Here is an 18,669-nt window from a genome sequence, read left to right on the forward strand (position 1 = left end):
AATATATAATGTTTCTGCAGGGTCTACTCCTAGTATTACATTTTTATTCAATCTCGATGACAACTCAACTTCCTCCAATGTTCTTTCCTGTTCCACCTGGGCTCTATTTTGTTCTTCCAAGAAGGAAGTACAAAATACATCTGGGGCTAGTGTAGATTCGTCTAACATGGAAATCTTAACATGTCCTTGGCCCAACTGCATATTCAGGGTAACAGGAGAGACACATGCGAGTCAATCACACTCATTTAAGTCCGTTAACACAGAATATTGATTATCCAAGCTTAGCCCCCACTCACATGCTGGGTTGGTTCTGGCCCTTCTATTTCCCACTACTGTCCATTTAGTTCTTAATATACTCGGCTTTGCTACTAGACCTCTTCTACTATAGAAGAAATCCAGTGTCAGTGGAACTATTTCAGCTGTCCTACGTTGTGGGGGGAGAATGTTCCGTAGGACATCGGGCAGAACCTCGGGCCCTTAAAGTTCAAGACCACACAATCCCCTTGAAATTTCTTTGGCTTAGTACCTATCCACCTAACTCTTCTTGCTGTAAGCAGATCGTCTGATAGTTTTTCCTTGCCCCAGGGGGATATATGCATGTTACTACTCAGCCACTGGAGAGCCTTGTTTCTTAAGGAATCTGGAGACTCGATCTGACCAGTTTTCAGCATGGGTGTGTTTGCTAGTACTAAAATAAGGGGCGAGGCTTCAACAATTAATTCAACTGGGGCAGATTCTGGGTTTAGGGTCTCAGAAATGCTGTTGCCCACTAGTTGGGCTGCATCAGAAACTAGGGCCATGTCAGAGGTATTATCATTCCTAGGGCTAGTTTGTCGGACTTGATCTGAAGAAGCTTGTAGGCCAGTATTCATGGTCACCCCTAGTGATTTTCCCGCAGTCTCCATTTGTTCAATTTTAGATGCAACTAGATTTGGTATTTCCCCCACCCCCTCGTTGGTTTTCCTTAACAGGGACTCTAGCTTGTTGACCTTGGTAACTAATTGGTCAACCTTTGATATGAGGGGTTTCATTAAACCTAACAGTTTGGACTCTAGTGTACCCATGAGCTTAATTAAAAGGGTGTCCTCCCCTTCTTCATTTTCATACTCTTCCTCCCTTATCCCATCCTCTTTCTTTCTCTTTGCTCGTCTAGGTGGGGTTACAGGTTTGTTTTTAGAAGAGCGTAGGCCGCCTCTTCTAGGTGGCGCCTTAGTGATCCCTTTTTTTGCTCTTGGAGCAGGGACCGGTGTTGGGGGGGTATTGCTTTCTATAACTGACTCCTCGATTGTTACAGATTTATCTTGGCCTTCTAAGTTGATCAGATCTGTAAGGGGGTCAAGTTGCTGGTCCGTAGAGGTCATTGAAACATTAGTTTCTAAGTGCTCAATTGGGTCTTCACTAGGGTCGGTGGCAATGAGATCATCAATTACAGACTGAGACACCCCTGATTGGTTGATTTGGGCACAAGGTGGCGAATCCCCCATACCTAGGGAGGACCTCCGATTATTATTAATTTTTGTCACTACCTGGACCAGGTAATTATGCATGGTATTAGCCGGGGTGACAGGCGTTTTTTGTTTGGACATAGTAAACAAACAATGGTTGGCAACAAGGCCCTAGCAATAAGTAGCAAATAATGGTCCAATTACACTGTAGATGTAAAGGTGTTTTACCTTGCCACTGTTCAATTTAGAGGATGGAAGTAAGAGGGATGGCCCAGTCCAGTCTCTCACTGTCTAGAACGGGCTAAAACGGGCCCGCCCTTGGCCCGGGCTTCGCCCCGGGCGTCCCGCTCGCGTCCCGCAACGCGGGTCTTCCTCGACCTTTATTGCCCCTGTTGGCGCTCTCCTGGCGCGTGTGCGTCACCCAAGACGCGCCGCCGCGTGGCCTGCCGGGAGCTGTAGTCCCCCGGAGCGGCGGCGCGGTGTCAAGTGCCTTCCTGACCCTTGGCGGTGGCGGCGATTCAGCAGGGTGTCTTTGCTGCAGGTAAGTGACTCTCGGCGGTGGCGGCGTGTGCAGATAGTGTCCCCCGCTCTGCCGGTCTTCCTCGACCTTTATTGCCCCTGTTGGCGCTCTCCTGGCGCGTGTGCGTCACCCAAGACGCGCCGCCGCGTGGCCTGCCGGGAGCTGTAGTCCCCCGGAGCGGCGGCGCGGTGTCAAGTGCCTTCCTGACCCTTGGCGGTGGCGGCGATTCAGCAGGGTGTCTTTGCTGCAGGTAAGTGACTCTCGGCGGTGGCGGCGTGTGCAGATAGTGTCAGAAATGGGGGTCTCTGGTTGGCAGAGGTGTGCATCATGTCCAAGTAGGGACCGTTCCGTCTAGTCAGGGTAAGGGGATTAAAAGTCTTGATTAACACCAGTTCACCCACTTAGTAGCTTGGCACGAGCAGTCAGGCTTATTGCAGAGACAATGTGTAAAGCACTTGCAATTAACACACAGTAATACAGTGAAAAAACTACAAAAGGACATCAACGGTGTCAGAAAATGAGCCAATATTTATCTGTGTAAAACAAGACCAAAACGATAAAAATCCAACCTACAGTAATCAAAATACTTAGTTTGCAAGAGTAACTTTAAAATACAGTTCCTTAAAGAATATAACTCCGTCTGGTGCTATCAAGGTGTCGCGAACAAACAAATCCAACAGTTCAGTCTGGCTGCAGAATCACAGGCCAGCTAGGGTGTCCGGAAGACCCGCAAACAGTACCTTGGAAATGCAGGGCATCATGGACCTTGCGATGAGCTCCAAAGAGGTGGTGACGGTAGGCATCTGTCCCAGAGGTCGGCACACAAGTCATCAGGCCCTTAAAGTGACACGTGTTGCAGATGTAACGCCGTGAGGTTGAAGTCAGGAGCGCCGGCAGGCGTCGGGGCTGAGGAACAGCCGCCCCTTTGTCAAGTTTTTGGTGTTCCACCACTGCAGAGAGCAATGCGTGCGGCTGTCGACCAACACCAGGTCCTTTAGTTGACCTTGAGCTTGGTTCCACTGTTGTGCTAGACACTCTTGTAGTGGACGCATTTGCAATCTTGCGTGTGGTACTATGAAGATGCAAGATGCCATCATGCCTATTAGTCTCATGAACACTCTGGCTTGCAGACATTGTTGGTGTTGAAAAGTGGCGACTAAGGCTTGAATGCTTTGTATCCTGGCTGGACTGGGATACGCTAGAGCTGTAGAAGTGTTTATTGTAGCCCCTAGATACTGATGTACATGCGAAGGCTGCAGGTGCGACTTGGTGTAGTTTATTATAAACCCTAAGTCGTGCAACGTATGAACTGTCTGTTGTGTGTGTTGGACACACTGACTGAATGACTTGGCTTTTATGAGCCAGTCGTCTAGATAAGGGAAGACATGTATTTGTTGTCTTCTGAGGTGTGCTGCTTCCACTGCTAGGCACTTTTTGAATACTCGTGGTGCCGTTGTCACTCCGAATGGAAGGACTTTGAACGGATAGTGTTTTCCTTCCAGTACAAACCTTAGATACTTTCTGTAAGAAGGATGTATGGGGATATGGAAGTAGGCGTCCTTTAGGTCTAGTGTTGCAAGGAAGTCGCCTTGTTGTAGCAGTGGGAGCACTTGTTGCAGACTGATCATATGAAAATGATCTGATTGTATGTAATGGTTGAGGGGCCTGAGGTCTAGAATTGGCCTTAGTGTCCCGTCCTTCTTGGGAATTAGAAAATACAGCGAGTAAACCCCTGTTCCTTGTTTTTCTAAAGGAACTATTTGAATAGCATCTTTTTGTAGAAGTGATAGAACCTCCTGTTGAAGCAGAGTCGGATGGTCTGTAGACATTGGACGCTGCCTGGGAGGTATGGTTGGAGGGGTTGCTGTAAGTTCCAGGCAGTAGCCATGTTGGATAATCTGTCTTACCCACTTGTCTGTTGTAAGGGAGTTCCAGACAGGCAGGAACTGTGTTAGTCTGCCCCCTACAGGAGTGGAATGCTGTAGGGGGTGCAGAGGGAAGTCACTGTTTTGTGGCGGAAGAGGATCGGTTTTTATTGTTACCGCGACCTCTTCCTTTGTTATTATTGCCTCTGTATCCTCTTCTACAGTATCCCTTGTTAGAGAATGTTTGTGATTTGAAAGATGTTGTAGTGTCGGCTCCAGTTTGTTTGGAGCCTCCTCTGTAGGAGCGACGAAAGGAGCTTCTAGCTGGTGTGGACTGTAAAGCCCCCATAGACTTTGCGGTATCGGCATCCTTCTTCATTTTTTCCAGTGTAGTGTCTACTTCTGGGCCAAATAACTGGTTCTGGTTAAATAGTTGGTTTAAAATGTTGGTTTGCACTTCTTGTTTAAACCCTGAAATGTGTAACCACGCATGTCTCCTAAGTATGACACTGGTATTTACAGCTCTAGATGCTGTGTCTGCGACATCTAGCGCGCATTTTATTGAGGCATTGGATATTAGCTTGCCTTCCTGTATAAGGTCATGTGCTTGATCTTTGTACTGATCTGGTAGGTGCTCACGTAGTTTTTTTAATTGATCATAATGAGCCCTATCGTAACGAGAGAGGAGGGCTTGTGTATTTGCTATATGCCAAATGTTTGTAGCTTGTGCAGCTATTCTTTTACCTGACGCATCAATCACTTTTGATTCTTTGTTAGGTGGCGGTGCTTCTCCAGAAGTTTGAGAGTTTGCCCTCTTCCTAGCATTGGACACAACTAATGAGTCTAGTGGTAGGTGGCCTTTAATGTAGACTGGATCTGTGGGTGCCGGTCTGTATTTTTCTCGATTCTAGGGTTTAATATTCTAGTGCGTACAGGGTCTTTAAATACCTCTGGAGCGTGTTTTATAACCCCCTTGATCATGGGAAGAATTTGGGCAGACCGCTGAGACTGCTCAAAGGTATCTAGGAGAAAATTCTCCTCAAGTCTTCGGAATGCGTAGGGACTCCAAGGTAAACAGCAGCTCTGTTTAACAGATGACCAAAACCAATGGTATCCTCTGGAGGGGAAGGTTTTGATGGGTAGGACTGCGGTTCAGGAATGTTAGGCACATTGTGTGGGTTTGTAAAGACATATAGGGACATTTACATGGTATGAATCAGTTTCTTGAATGTCCTCCCCTCCACCAAAATTGTATTCATCATCATTCTGCTGTGGGGAATGTGATGGTAATGGGAAATGTACAGTAGAGATTTGAGGTGATATGTGAGGAGGAACAGGAGACGAAGGAAGAGAAGTTATAGGAGAGGAAGGGTGCATAGGAGATGTTGCACTGTCCTTCTTGGCAGGAACCACAGGTGTGGGTGGTGCATCTGCTGGTCTCTTCTTGTGAGGTGTAGCACCTACATGACCTGTCTTTGGGTCGATGTAGATTTTCTTTTGTCGAGGATCTGGTTGAAAAAGTTCTCCCTCCTCTGCAACCTTATTGGGCGTCGATTTTTTCTGTACCAGTGGAGGTTGTTGTGTGTCTTTAGCCTTGGGAGGTGTTATAACGTCCTGTGGCATAGTTTTCGGTGCCGAAGGTGTCAGCTTTGTAGGCATGTTCGAGGTTTTGGGTACCTCTGAATTAGGCTTTGTATTCTTCCGCGCCGAAGGTGTAGAAGTGGACGGCTGCGGAGCCGGTGCTTCTTTCGGTTTTGGTACCGGTATGTCTTTATGTTTCGGTGCCGGTACTATTTTAGGCTTTGGTGCCGAAGGGTCTTTTGGCTTAGTTGATTTCTTCGGAGCCGGGCTGGAAAGCGGGGCTTTCGAAGCAGGTATTCGGTCTCGACTGGGCCCTTTGGGCGGAGTGCTGACCTTTGCCTTCAGTTTGGGCAGAATATGTGGTGCAGGGGCATTAGTACTCTCGCGATGACCCGATGGAATGGAGTCATCTGAGTCGTCTGCCTCTGATACGATCTGGAGATCAGGTGAGTCTTCTTCGGGAACGAGGGGAACCTCTTCGTCGAAGATGTCTTCTGGTGCTGGAGCTGATCTCATTTCGTGTTGACGGGTCCTCCGATCCCAGATGGTTTTCTTCGATCGGAAGGATGCACAAGCTGTGCAGGTCGACGCGCCGTGTTCCGGCGATAGACAGAGGTTGCCGACCTCGTGGTGGTCGCTATGTGGAAACTTTGCTCGACATACCGGGCATCTTTTGAACGGAGTTCTTTCCATGTGGTGTAGGCCACACAGCGTCGGTAGGGCCAACGGCCCGCATCGATGACCGGAATGGAACTGATGGCGTCAAAAGTATTGTAGTCTACGTCGAGGGTAGTTTTAGAAGTTAGAGGAAGAACTATAAAGTAGTGGGAGTAACAACCACACCCTACTTCTGGCGAAGGAACGCGCTCGATGGCCCCCTTGGCCAAGAGGGCCATAACTTCCTCTTGCAGAAGATTCAAGTGATCCCCGACACGCGGTGGTACTGTGGTGGCATGGCTGGAGGGGTCGCCTCTTAGGGGAGGGAGTAGCCCCTTCGGACGATTTGCAGCACCCACCTGTCCGATGTGATGGTGCGCCAGTGGAGGAGGTGATGGCGAACCCTTCCCCCCACTGGCATCAAATTTGAAAGCTCTGACTAGAAAGGCTTTGAGGCGTATGCTGCGGGGGTGGATGTGAACTGGCCTTGCCGTTGTCCCCCCGGCACCGCCACGGCGGTTACTACATCTAACACCGCGCTGGATGTTAGTCTGCGGCCCGTGGCTGGCAGGACGTGTGGGGGCGCCCCTTCCTTGGCCTTGAAAGGAGCGAAAGGCAGCAGTTTGCAGGCGCGGGCCGACAGGCCCAAGGCCTTGGCCGTAGCCCTGGAGTCCTTAAAGCGCTCAAGCGCACTGTCTGACTTGTCGCTAAAAAGGCGACGGCCATCAAACGGCATGCCCATAAGGGTGTTCTGGACATCAGCCGAAAAGTTGGCGGACCTAAGCCAGGCGTGGCGGCGAACCGCCACCGTCGTTGCAATCGCCCTGCCTAGCGAGTCCGTTGTATCCAGCCTACATCGGATGGAATACCGTGCCGCATCTCGACCCTCCGCAAGGGCTTGGGCGAGTTTAGTCCGGGCCTCCTCCGGACATTGTGGCAGCACGTCCGCGACTGTGTCACACAGAGAGTGGGTATAACGGCCCAAAAGGCACGCAGTGTTAACTGACCGCAACCCCAAACTCAGTGAGGAGAACATCTTTTTACCATATTGTTCGTACAAAAGGGGGTGGTAATGGACGGAGCATCTGAACCAATCAAACACTCACACCCAGTCAAAAGATCTGAGTATAATCCATCACTGTTCTTTAGCCCCCTCTGCCACCCCAGTTCAGACATGGCTATATGCAAATCAGTCTGACCCTGTGCCTCATGGGAACAGTCCAGCCCGAACTGCCAAGCCATGCCTTCCCTGGACCGGAAACAAGCTTCCGAGGACCGGTTTCTGCCATTCCAGCCGTCTTCAGCCAGGCTTGCTTGAATCCAGTGGCAAAGTGAGCAAGGGACTCGCGTCTGAGCATACCCTGCCACACTTATGGTGGCCAAAAGCAGTACAAAAGGGGGTGGTAATGGACGGAGCATCTGAACCAATAAAAAAAACACTCACACCCAGTCAAAAGATCTGAGTTTAATCCATCACCGTTCTTTAGCCCACTCTGCCACCCCAGTTCAGACATGGCTATATGCAAATCAGTCTGACCCTGTGCTTCATGGGAACAGTCCAGCCCGAACTGCCAAGCCATGCCTTCCCTGGACCGGAAACAAGCTTCCGAGGACCGGTTTCTGGCATTCCAGACGTTTTCATCCTGGCTTGCTTGAATCCAGTGGCAAAGTGAGCAAGGGACTCACGTCTGAGCATACCCTGCCACACTTATGGCGGCCAAAAGCGGTACAAAAGGGGGTGGTGATGGACGGAGCATCTGAATCAATCAAACACTCACACCCAGTCAACCAAGGGCGGTGTCTAAGTACTCCTGCGACGTCATCCCGGCGCCAACGATGCCGACGACGGCCGCAGAGCCGCAGACAACGCCTACCGACGCGCAGGGGTACTGCTACGCAAACATTTTGGGATCCAGACTGACGCCTGGGGATATTCTAAGGTAAGGAATCTAATACTGACCTGTTTCTTTCAGATGCACAAGCACTTTATTTATTTCTGACACACTTCAGAGATCTGAACAGACAACAAAACAGACTCGATATGACCCCCATTTACAGTATAAAATGAACAAGCTCAATATGGAAGACTGCAATATATATTCAATGCATATTTTGAGATCAGGATTGTTTTATGTATTTTTAGCACCCTGGTTGTTTTAAATTGTGAGTTTTAATTAACAGTACAATAAACTACTACTACAGTCCTGCAGGCCCACTAGCAGCATTTGATTTACAGGCCCTGGGCGCACACAGTGCACTGTACTAGGAACTTATTAGGGGATCAAATATTACAATCATGGACAACCAGGGGCAGAGGACTTGGCTGCACAGCTAGGGCGGTCGACCTCGACTCTAGGGAACTGGGTTCAAGTCCCGGCAAGGACGCTGAACATCCTGTGATTCTGGGCAAATCACTTAATCTCCCTGTGCCTAACAAAAAAATTAATGTGTGTCCTAATGTAACATAACTGGTGCTATGTAAAGCGCTCCGATACCGATTCGGGTCAAGTTCGCGCTATATAAAACTCTGTAAAATAAAGCAATGATAACACAATTTGCAGTAGGAGCACTTGCACTTTAGCAATAAATAGCAGCGGGAAAAGTGTGCGGAGACACTAAACCAGCTAAAACGAAGCCCAGCATACCATCAGAAACAGGAGGTAAGAAAGACACAGGAAACACGCCAGGTCCAACAACGGGTCATAGGACCTCGAGGATACCCTGTAGATTAAACGGCACTGCACGCAGCGCTTACAATTGTAAGGGGAAGAATAAGTAATTGGCAGTTTGTCCCACTAATTGTGCACTGTGGAGCACACATCGGTCACACTGCAGCTACTGAACTACTCCTTTAAAATACATTAAAATAAAGGGTTGCAGTGTTCCAAGTGCAGGTTTAACGCTTTTATTTACAGCTGTTTTACAAAGCCAGTTGAACATACATTACATATAAATCTATACCGGTTATAATGTATAAAAGAAAAGGGAATATCCTGTGATGTGTCTAGTGTGTAGTGTGTAGTGTAAAATCTGCTTTTTTCACAGTTCTTTTAAAGTTTCTTAAAAATACACTGCTACGATAATGTTTATTAAAAAGGGAAAAATTAACAGCATATGAAGTGTATTCTCAAAAAGTCCCCTACGCTATGTGCATATGTGTTTCTCATTAGGTTGTTTCTGACCAGAATTTGCTAAAAGTAGTGAACACCTGTCAGCACGTGGTTCTTGGACGCGAACAAAGTAGTTCTGCATTTTCAGTTACCTTACACCAGGGCCTCCTCTTTATTATTTTGGCTGTGTTAGATCGAGTTTAGAGTGTTAGTGTTGGATTTTTCTTTTGTTTTTTAACAAAACTCCACATACTTGATTTGATGGCCCCAGAAACTGTCTGGATAGACTCAGATTCAGTCATGTATATTTAACACTTTCCATAACAGTAGATCAATAGTTTGAGATGGACAATTTTAAATATAGCATCCTACTTTTTTGTGTCTACTTCTGTAGATTGAAACCTATATCGGATTTGCATAAAAAATCCAAATGTTATTAAACTTGCTTAGGAGGGCTAGAACATAGGGGTTACAGCTGTGGAAAAACAGAGACAGGCTCCCATACCTGCTGACAGCGTTTTATCTTGATCTGTATGATGGGCCAGAAGCGACTCAAACCCTCCACAAGGATGACTCTGCTGGCAGACGGCATCACGTTAACCTACGGCGAAGAACACAAGAAAGATTTTAAAATACATCTGTGTAGGCCACCAGCTCCGGACCCCTTCTGCATCCCATTCCTTAGGGTGTGGCGTGCAAGAGAGATACAAGCACCAAACACGTCACTGATTTCACCCCCTCAATGCTCTGGTTGTGGAACATAAGAAATGCTACACAACAAGTGCTGAAAGCACTTCTACTGCCCAATGACTCCAAGCCCTTACTGTCCTCCGTTTGTGTAGCACAGTATGGGGGTCAGAGGCCTGAATTGCCACACACCACCTACTCCAAGCCCACATACACACAGAACTTGTTCATGTGAATCATTAGTTTGACCAGACCTTTCTTCCCTGTGTCAAGGGCAGTGCGCTTTGCAGACCCCTCGAATGTAAAGCTTCACTTTTATGAATGTCCTGGATTAAGGCACAGAACCGAGAGGAAAGTAGTGTGCACGTCATAAACTGAAACCCCCCTGTACATGCAACTCTGGATACACACATCAGGAAACAGAGGAAAGCATCACATTCTGACCCATAAAATCCTGCAGCAATGAGGTCAATAACTGGCACAGCAGCCATCCAATGGCGAAGAGATGGAGGCTACACCATCGGCATACGCAGAGGTGCGGTGTCTCACACATCGCTTACTGTTAAATTAGATATATTTTCAGAAAATAGTGTTTATATTTTTCCATATTCTACAAAATACTGACTGCAGTGTTTGTATTTGGACATAGCAAGCAGTTTCTCTTTCATATGGTTTTTATTTGAGATTTGAAGCCTTGAGGTAGCCAAACATCTTACTAGGACAAACACAAGAAGGCTTGCTTTTCTTCTGTTAAGGACAATATTGGTTCAAACTAAAGTACAATAATGGAGGGTGAGCACACATTCCTGAAGCGGTCCAAGTCACTTCCAATGTACAGCTGTATGTAGAAGAATATCCCTGCAAGCAGCTCAAGTGGCCATGTCACTCATCATGGTCCGCTCTGTACCCTCAATGATCGATGCACGCAGGGGATGTGAGCATTCCTAACTGTCTGCTCCGCCTAAATAACAACCAAAGCAAGCATTGCATAGGTTTGACAAGGTAACTCACTAACACAGTCTTAGACTCACCGTATTCAGCTCTGTGCTAATATTGGAAGGGTTGTCGCCCGCCATGACCACAACCCGTGCTGGCATGTAGCTGGAATCTTCGCTGGCGACGAGCAGAATCAGCTGCCTGGGGCGGCAAAAGAAAGAGGGGAGAGGGAGATCAGGTCTGGTGGGAGTCTGGTATATGGGCATACACCTTAGGCCAGACTCAAAAACAGTGGAACTGCAAGCTACAAATACTTAGAGCTGAAGCATGTCCTAGCCGAAACCAGACAATCATACCAAAACCTGTAGTCATCAATCACTGCCGAAGTCTATGTTAGCCAGGGAAGACCATGGATCTTACAGTAGAAAAACACTCTTCTTCATCTTTCCCACAAAGATAATCAGCTAGGGGCAGGTCCTACTGCACCCCACAGGCTATGCGCCATGTCACCATGACAACCGCAGTGAACTTCCATTTAACTTGCTTTAAACTGGACCTCGATACAGGGGAAGCAGCAGGATACCAGACAAGAAGCAAGTGCTGAGAAGCCTCACCTGACCACTACTCCGCGGTGCATGAAGATGTTTATATAATGGGAGCCCGTGCTACCATTCGATTCCCAGTAGGTTTTAGGGTTCCTATCCGTCAGCTTGCTTGCCCGGTGAGGATTCGAGGAGACTTCCACCTTCTCCCAGCACTTGTCAGCTTTCACTTCAACGCTAGAGCCTATAAAAGGCACAAAAATATGTAATTCAGTTACGCACAGTAGGTATAGGCCTAGGGAAGTCGGTGCCTAGGTCCTTTAAGTATGCGGACTGCATGCATTCAAAAGTCGCTCGGTGGAGATATCTCAGATGGAGACGCTTACACAATATTTTAGGAAAGCGAATGGAAAAGACCAAAAAGAAGTACGTCCTCCTGGGAGCAGCTCAACTCTCCGGACAACAAGAAATATTTTTTCCATGGTGCGGAAAAGCATTGAGGGCCACATGTACGACCACCAGATTTTGTGAATTCCTAATAGCGATGTTTTGCGATTCGCAATTAGGAAGTCGCCAAATACAATGTCCTAATGTGTGTTTCAGACACATTTAGTGATTCCTAATGGTGTCTCAATTGACCTACCTCATCAATATTCGTGAGGTAAGGTGTAATGTATGACACAGGGATGGTGACCTGCAGGGGACAGCAGACCACCATTTCTGTGACTGCTTTTAAATAAACCACTTATTATTTTTATTGCAGCACGTTGAGTTTCAAAAAGAAAAATGAAATGTTTCTTTCATTTTTTTAAGAGTAAGCATTGGTCTGTGGGATCACTGCCTACTCTTAAGAAAAGTTGTAACTACCAATTCACAATGGGGAAGGGCTCCCCTGGGCTCCCCTTACCGTTTGCAACTGGCTTACCACCTACTCAAAGTGGGCAGTAAACTGCGAATGTTTTGCGACAGCTTTCCTGTCCCAAAGTATTCATACATCCCCCTGCGACTTGCTACTAGGAAGGGACACCCTTGACGCGCCTCTTCCTAATGCAGACTCGCCAACCCTACTTTGTGAGTTGGTAATAAGTTACCAGCTCACAAAATAGGGTCTCAAATGGCCAATTCTCTGTTTGCAACTGCTAAAACCCATCGTACATGCGGTCCATAGTCCCTTCCCTAGTTTCATGTTCAGTTGCCCCCTTCATCAACGGTCCACACCAACTAGAACTGTGGACAGACAAGCTTTGGTGTAACTTTAGTAAGACCTTAGCGAGCAGAGGCCCCCTCCATTTGAATTACCAACTTGAATGCTCTTTCTTCGATATGCATAAGTTAGTCGTGCAGTACATACAACACTATCTTCAAAAAGGACTACTAATGAAGAGGCGACCTACTGGAGAGCGAGAGGCTGAAGATGAAATACAAAGACTGAACTGAGATGCTGGAAAGAAATGGGCAGAGGAAGGAAAACGGGATGGGTCAAGGAGCATCTTGCTGAATGCTCATAAGTAGAGCAGATATTTACTTTTCAAGTCGTTGCTCCCTACTACCACCACCGAGGCGGAATATAAAAACCATGATTTTAGAAAACGCCGCAAGATTCAATAAAAGGAGCAGATTTGGTGTAGTTAAGTCAGGCAACAACTGAGTATAGCTTGCCTCGCTGGTAATAGGTCGACAACGATGCAATATCATGCTGTTCCCAACACAGAACGTCTAAGGAGCATTAGCACTCACCTTGGCAGAGATTTCTCAGAAAGACGTCAAAGAAGGGGATATTGATTGGCTGATGGTTGCGCCGATGCTCTTCAATCTGCCCTAAGACCATCTGGGGGGAAAAAAAGAAAGTGATGTGACATCCGGGCAATAAATCAAATCATCTTGGGCCATAGTGCTAGCACCAGAATCAACAATACTTCTATTACTACTGCATGGACCATGCATCGAGGGGGTCGTCACACTGGGAACCTTTCCTCTCTTGATTTCTCTCTATGCTGGATCAGGTCGTATACTGACGTTGCTTATAGTTTTTCCTTTAAAAACTAGCCTGTCTGGGTTTGCGGTGCAAGTGTGGTAGGCTTTTCACCACCTCCTCCATTTACTACTAGTGGTACCGGTTGCATCTAGAGAGGAGACCCCAAGAGGCTTGCAATGTGTCAATGAGTGCATGCTACAAGCTCCACCCTTTAGGAAAGTGGATTATTAGGAGGTGTGGTTGAGAGACCTCACCAAGTAATAATGTCATAATGTCTATCGCTCAATGGTTAGAGCGGCAGACCCTGATGCAGAGGTCTAGCCCGGGACCAGGGTTCAATTCCCCGCCTCGGCGGGTCTTGGGCTCAAAATTCCACGGACCTGATAATTCTCGCCTCGGTGCCTATTCCAATCATGGGTCCCACTCTGCAACTCTGGGCAATAGCTTGCTTAATCTCCACAACGGCCCCCACAACGCTAAGGATGCCTGGCCTCCACCTTGGGGGTGCCCAGGAGTGGACGCCTCACAGGGAAAGCCAGGATGGGTTCCACAGCGGTATTCGTACAAGCGCCTTGAGACCCTTGCGGGTGAGTAGTGCGCTATACAAGTATCAATTTACATTTTACATTTTTATCGGGTCCACTTACGCTCTTTAACAAAAAGAAAACCTTCAGCTCAGTACTGGGCAGCTGTGGGACAGAACAATCAAACTAGGTCATAGAATCACGTGTAAACCCCTTACGAGTACCAACGCACTTTATAAGAGACGCAGATCAATAATCTGGCAACGCCCCCGTCACACACTTATCCCAACCTTCCCGAAGTCAGCCCCACCAATCCTGACTCTCTGAGGTCAGCCTGCCCTCCTACGAATAGGCTACTGGCTTTCCCCCTTATTTCTCAAACAGAGTATGAAAAAGTTGCACAGGGCATCACCTCGGGATCCCACCTTGATCCTCTGCCTCCGAAAATCTGGAAAGCATGTGGGCACGAACTATTTCACACTCTCCGGATGATTTGTAATCAATCCCTTAGCTGCGGCTTCGCCCCCCGCCCCTGGAAGCAAGCGCTTATCACCCCGCTACTAAAGAAACCCACGCTAAACCCAGAATGTTTGTCCAACTTCCGCCCCATATCACTCCTGCCTTTCCCGGTGAAGGTGCTTGAACGTTGGGTCAGTAAATGCCTCTCAACCCACCTCGAGCAGCACCACATTCTGGACGAATTCCAATTTGGTTTTCGCCCAGCTCATGGCACTGAAACTGCTGTGCTCACTGCCATGGAGGAGCTTCGAATGCGCGCAGACAGGGGCCAAGCCGTGGCCCTGATTTTATTAGACCTGTCTGCCGCATTCGATACTGTTAATCATGGGATTCTGCTCGAGCGGTTGAAAGAGGCAGGGATCGACGGCACGGCCCTGATCTGGTTTCACTCCTACCTCAGCGAAAGAAAACAGGCCGTATCCCTCCCCCCTTTCCAATCGGTCTTTTCCCCTGTCCCTTACGGTGTTCCCCTGGGTTCCTCGATTCTTTTTAATGTTTACTTGAAACCACTGGTCACGTTAATTAAATCACATAACATGACCACAGTAAACTATGCGGACGATACCCAGCTCCTTTTCTCTTGTGAAGGCGAAGATTCCATCTCCTTGCAAGCCTTCCATGAGTGTCTAAGAGACACTGCGAGCTGGTTTCACCGGAACTCCCTTCAGTTCAACGCCTCGAAAACCGAGGTGCTGTTCTGTCCTGCGAGTCGCATACCCCGCCCTCTGCCCGCTGAGTTCTGGCCCCCGGAAAACTCTAACAACCCGCCACCTGTCACCAGTGTTCGCAACCTGGGCGTCATGTTAAACCATCAACTGAGCATGGAAACGCAGGTCTCAAGAACAGTCGCTACCTGCTCTGGCCTTATGCGCTCACTGCGCAAGGTCTTGCCTTTGCTACCTTCCTCCGCCAGAGCATTGGTAGTCAGGTGTACTATTCTTAGTCACCTCGACTACTGTAATGCTCTGCTGCTTGAATCTCCTGTAACACTACTGGACAGATTCCAACGAGTTCAGTCGGCAGCAGCCAAACTGGCTCTTGGCTGGACCAGGAGATCCTCGGCCACCGCTGCACTGGCCGAGCTGCACTGGCTGCCTTTGAAGCAACGCATTGCCTTCAAGGCCCTCTGCCTGGTCTTTAAGGCACTACATGGTGCAGGACCCAGACCTCTTCAACGTCTGTTCTCTTGGTACACCCCCACCAGAACACTCAGGTCCAACACTGCCTGCCTTGTGAGAGTGCCCAGATGTAAGAAGGCCAGCACGGGGGGAAGATCGTTCAGAGTAGCTGCAGCCAAGCTGTGGAACAGTCTGCCTGTCGACATTCGCCAAATCCCTCATCTCCTCCCCTTTAGGAAACGAATCAAAACATGGCTCTTTCCTCCACCCCTTTAAACCGGCCAGCCACAGTCCATCCCCCCCCCCCCCCCCCCCCCCCCCCCCGGCAATAAACCCCAGGAGTAGCTACCAGCGCCAGGATACCTGCCAGGTGACAGCCGCGCTCTATAAATATTTTAAATAAATAAATAAATAACAAAACTAATATAAAACACCGATTTATAAAAATAGTTTATTTGTATCTGAAATTAGACACTTAAATGACAAAATACTATTGAGAGGAGCTGGGATATGTTTTTTCATTTGGATGCAATAAATTGTTGCAAGCGGTTAGTAGCCAAAAGGCTACAAAGCCGGTTAGAATGTTCTTGGAATAACCACAACGGCTGGGGCCAGTCACAGGGGCCCTTAAGGTCCAGGGGGACAGTTTGCCTGCCGTCGTCAGCAGTCTTAGGGTCCTCGGTGTACTTTTCTCCTTAAAAATGATCAAACTAGGAAGAGGTTCTAATGCAGGGTTTTGAAGGAAGCTGCAAAGCGGAAGAGATACTGAAGAGATGCTGTGAGTTTTCCTGCTGTTCACAAACTTATGGGGTCATTTCCAGCCTCAGGACTCAATGTCCATATTGCATCAGGGGAGGCCAGTGCAGGTTCAGTTGCCACTGGTCAACTGGTCTCCCAGTCACTGAACAATCTGCAGTAGCTTTCAGGTAAGCAAATCCTTTTCTTTTGTAGACCAGAGTCCACTTTGACTTCTGTTATCACGGGCTCGTCATCGAGTGGCGGGCCAGTGTAACAGGCAGTTGGGCTTTCGGGAAGCGCAGCTGCCTTTAACTTTTGGTGGCTCTAAATAAAGTGAATGTATCTATACTATAGCAAATCAACAGAAACAACCAATAATGAATAACATGCGCACACATGGCGTGGTTAGCCAACCTTTTGGGGACGCAAAAACGGTCTAGGGGGAGCAATACAAACAACATATACAGTCAGCAATTAAGTACATGGAAATGCAACCCTCACATGGCAGTTGTTGATCAACTTAAACTGAACCGATTCGTCCATCCCATTAAGTCCATGTTTCATAGTTTTGACTAGTTCCATCCATTAACATTCTGACAATGCCAGTGCTGCAGCAAAATGTCCTCCTCCTGGGGTAGGCGTCAGTACTTCAATGTTCTGCTAACACAGGTCTTCACTGGAGTGTCAAAGGTTTTTATAATGTTCCAACAAAATGTGCCCCAATGGTTACACAAACGACTCGCTGAATACCCCAACAATCACCAACTTCCTAGGTTTACTCAGTCTGTTTTCAGACCAAACCACAGCATTGAAACGGCCCTTCTGACCACCACAGATGACATCCGCATGGCTCTGGATGGAAGAGACACAGCAACATTCATCTTTCTGGACCTCTCTGCAGTGTTTGACAGTTTCCCACCCCATTCCCTTCAAACGCCACTTCATCAGAATACAAAGAAACCCACCTAGATGGAGCTGCTCCTCTCTGACAGAAGAGACCCAGTCAATTAGCCTGGGACCACACCTCAGACATCCTCCACATCATCTACAGAGTTCTGCAAGGATTCTCCCTGAGCCTGACCCTCTTCAAAGAAAGCATGATCCCACTAGCGAGCATCATCCGCTCTCACAATATCGACGTCCTCTCAGACACCGATGACACGCAACTCATTCCCACCCTCATGGGCAAGACACCCCGTACCCAGATCAAGGTCAATGGCTGCATGACGGAAATCACCCACTGGATGAAGACCAACTACCAACAAGACTACAATTGCGATCTTCGGGAAAAGCACTTCACTCTGGGACTCCACCTGGTGGCCAATAAAGCTAAGATTGACAAACTTCAAGAACGTCTGGATCGTCAAACGGCAAACTCGACATGACCTCCCGAGTCAATATCGTCACAGCCTCAAGCTTCCATACCCTGAAGATGTGGAGGAAGATTTGTCAATGGCTCCCATTCAGTACTCCGAAAACCGTCAAGCAAGTAAGATGGAGTACGGGAACACCTTCTATGCTGGGATCAACAACAAAAAACTCACAGGAGGCTGCAGACCATTCAGAAATGGTCGGTCAGAATCACTCTCAACATTCCACATCACAATCACATGACACCACACTTAAAGGGGCTCAACTTGCTTCCCATACACAAACTAATATAAATTAAACTCCTCACCCACACTTTCAAGGCACTCCATAACACTGGCCCAGCACACCTCAACAATCACATCAGCTTTCACAAACCTTTCAGACACGCCTGCTCATCCAGACTCCTACTTCCACACACCCATGCATAAGGAAAACCAGACCTGGAGGTCGAGCCTTCTCCTACCTCAGTACTGTAGCACAGAGTGACCTGCCACTACACAGAGATCCTCCGCTTCACTTCTTGAATTTCAAAAGAAGACGAAGACCTGGCTTTTCAAGTAGCCCCATGAGGCCACAGGTTTGGCTAAACGCACACCCGCTCCGCACCAGGATACTCTCCTGAGTGAGTATAGCGCGCTCTACAACTCTGCATAGCATAACCCTCTTCGGTGTTGCAGTATACTATTCTTGACTTTGCTTAGTCTGACCTACACAAATCATGCGACCGGGACACCAAATGGCACAAAACTCCGGTGGTAAAGGCTCGGAAAAGGGATACTGCAGGCCACCCAAATGGCACCTGCCGCGGGAGAGGGCCAACCCCTCCCCATGCAAGCCACAGTAACCAGAATGGTAAGACATGGAGGAGACAGCAAGAGAGGCACAAAAGTCTTCAAATATACCCAGGGTCGCACGATGGGCCATAAGTGAATGCACAGCCCTGGCACAAGGCCAGGCCAGAGTCAATCACAGCACCCGGGATACCAACCAGAAGGGAATGGAACCTGGCACCAGTCGACAGAGCAAGGTATGCATTAAATTGCTCTGAAGGGACCATGAGAGAGACTTCCCAATATGTACT

At 48.1% G+C, this 18,669-nt stretch overlaps 1 protein-coding gene across 1 annotated transcript in view; it reads right to left on the reverse strand.

Moving 5' to 3' along the window:
• The window catches only part of CUL9 (cullin 9), a 443,484-nt gene that overhangs the window by 272,486 nt on the left and 152,329 nt on the right, over window positions 1-18,669 (reverse strand). Inside the window, exons 15-18 of the mRNA XM_086948773.1 lie at window positions 13,081-13,171; window positions 11,416-11,587; window positions 10,897-11,002; window positions 9,684-9,779 (exon numbers count right to left, since the gene is read on the reverse strand). Of these exons, the coding sequence (XP_086804899.1) occupies window positions 9,684-9,779; window positions 10,897-11,002; window positions 11,416-11,587; window positions 13,081-13,171 (465 nt within the window). The remainder of the gene's footprint in view (window positions 1-9,683; window positions 9,780-10,896; window positions 11,003-11,415; window positions 11,588-13,080; window positions 13,172-18,669) is intronic.

The sequence above is a fragment of the Lissotriton vulgaris genome, unplaced genomic scaffold, assembly GCF_964263255.1.
Source record: "Lissotriton vulgaris unplaced genomic scaffold, aLisVul1.2 SCAFFOLD_375, whole genome shotgun sequence".
Taxonomy (NCBI): domain Eukaryota; kingdom Metazoa; phylum Chordata; class Amphibia; order Caudata; family Salamandridae; genus Lissotriton; species Lissotriton vulgaris.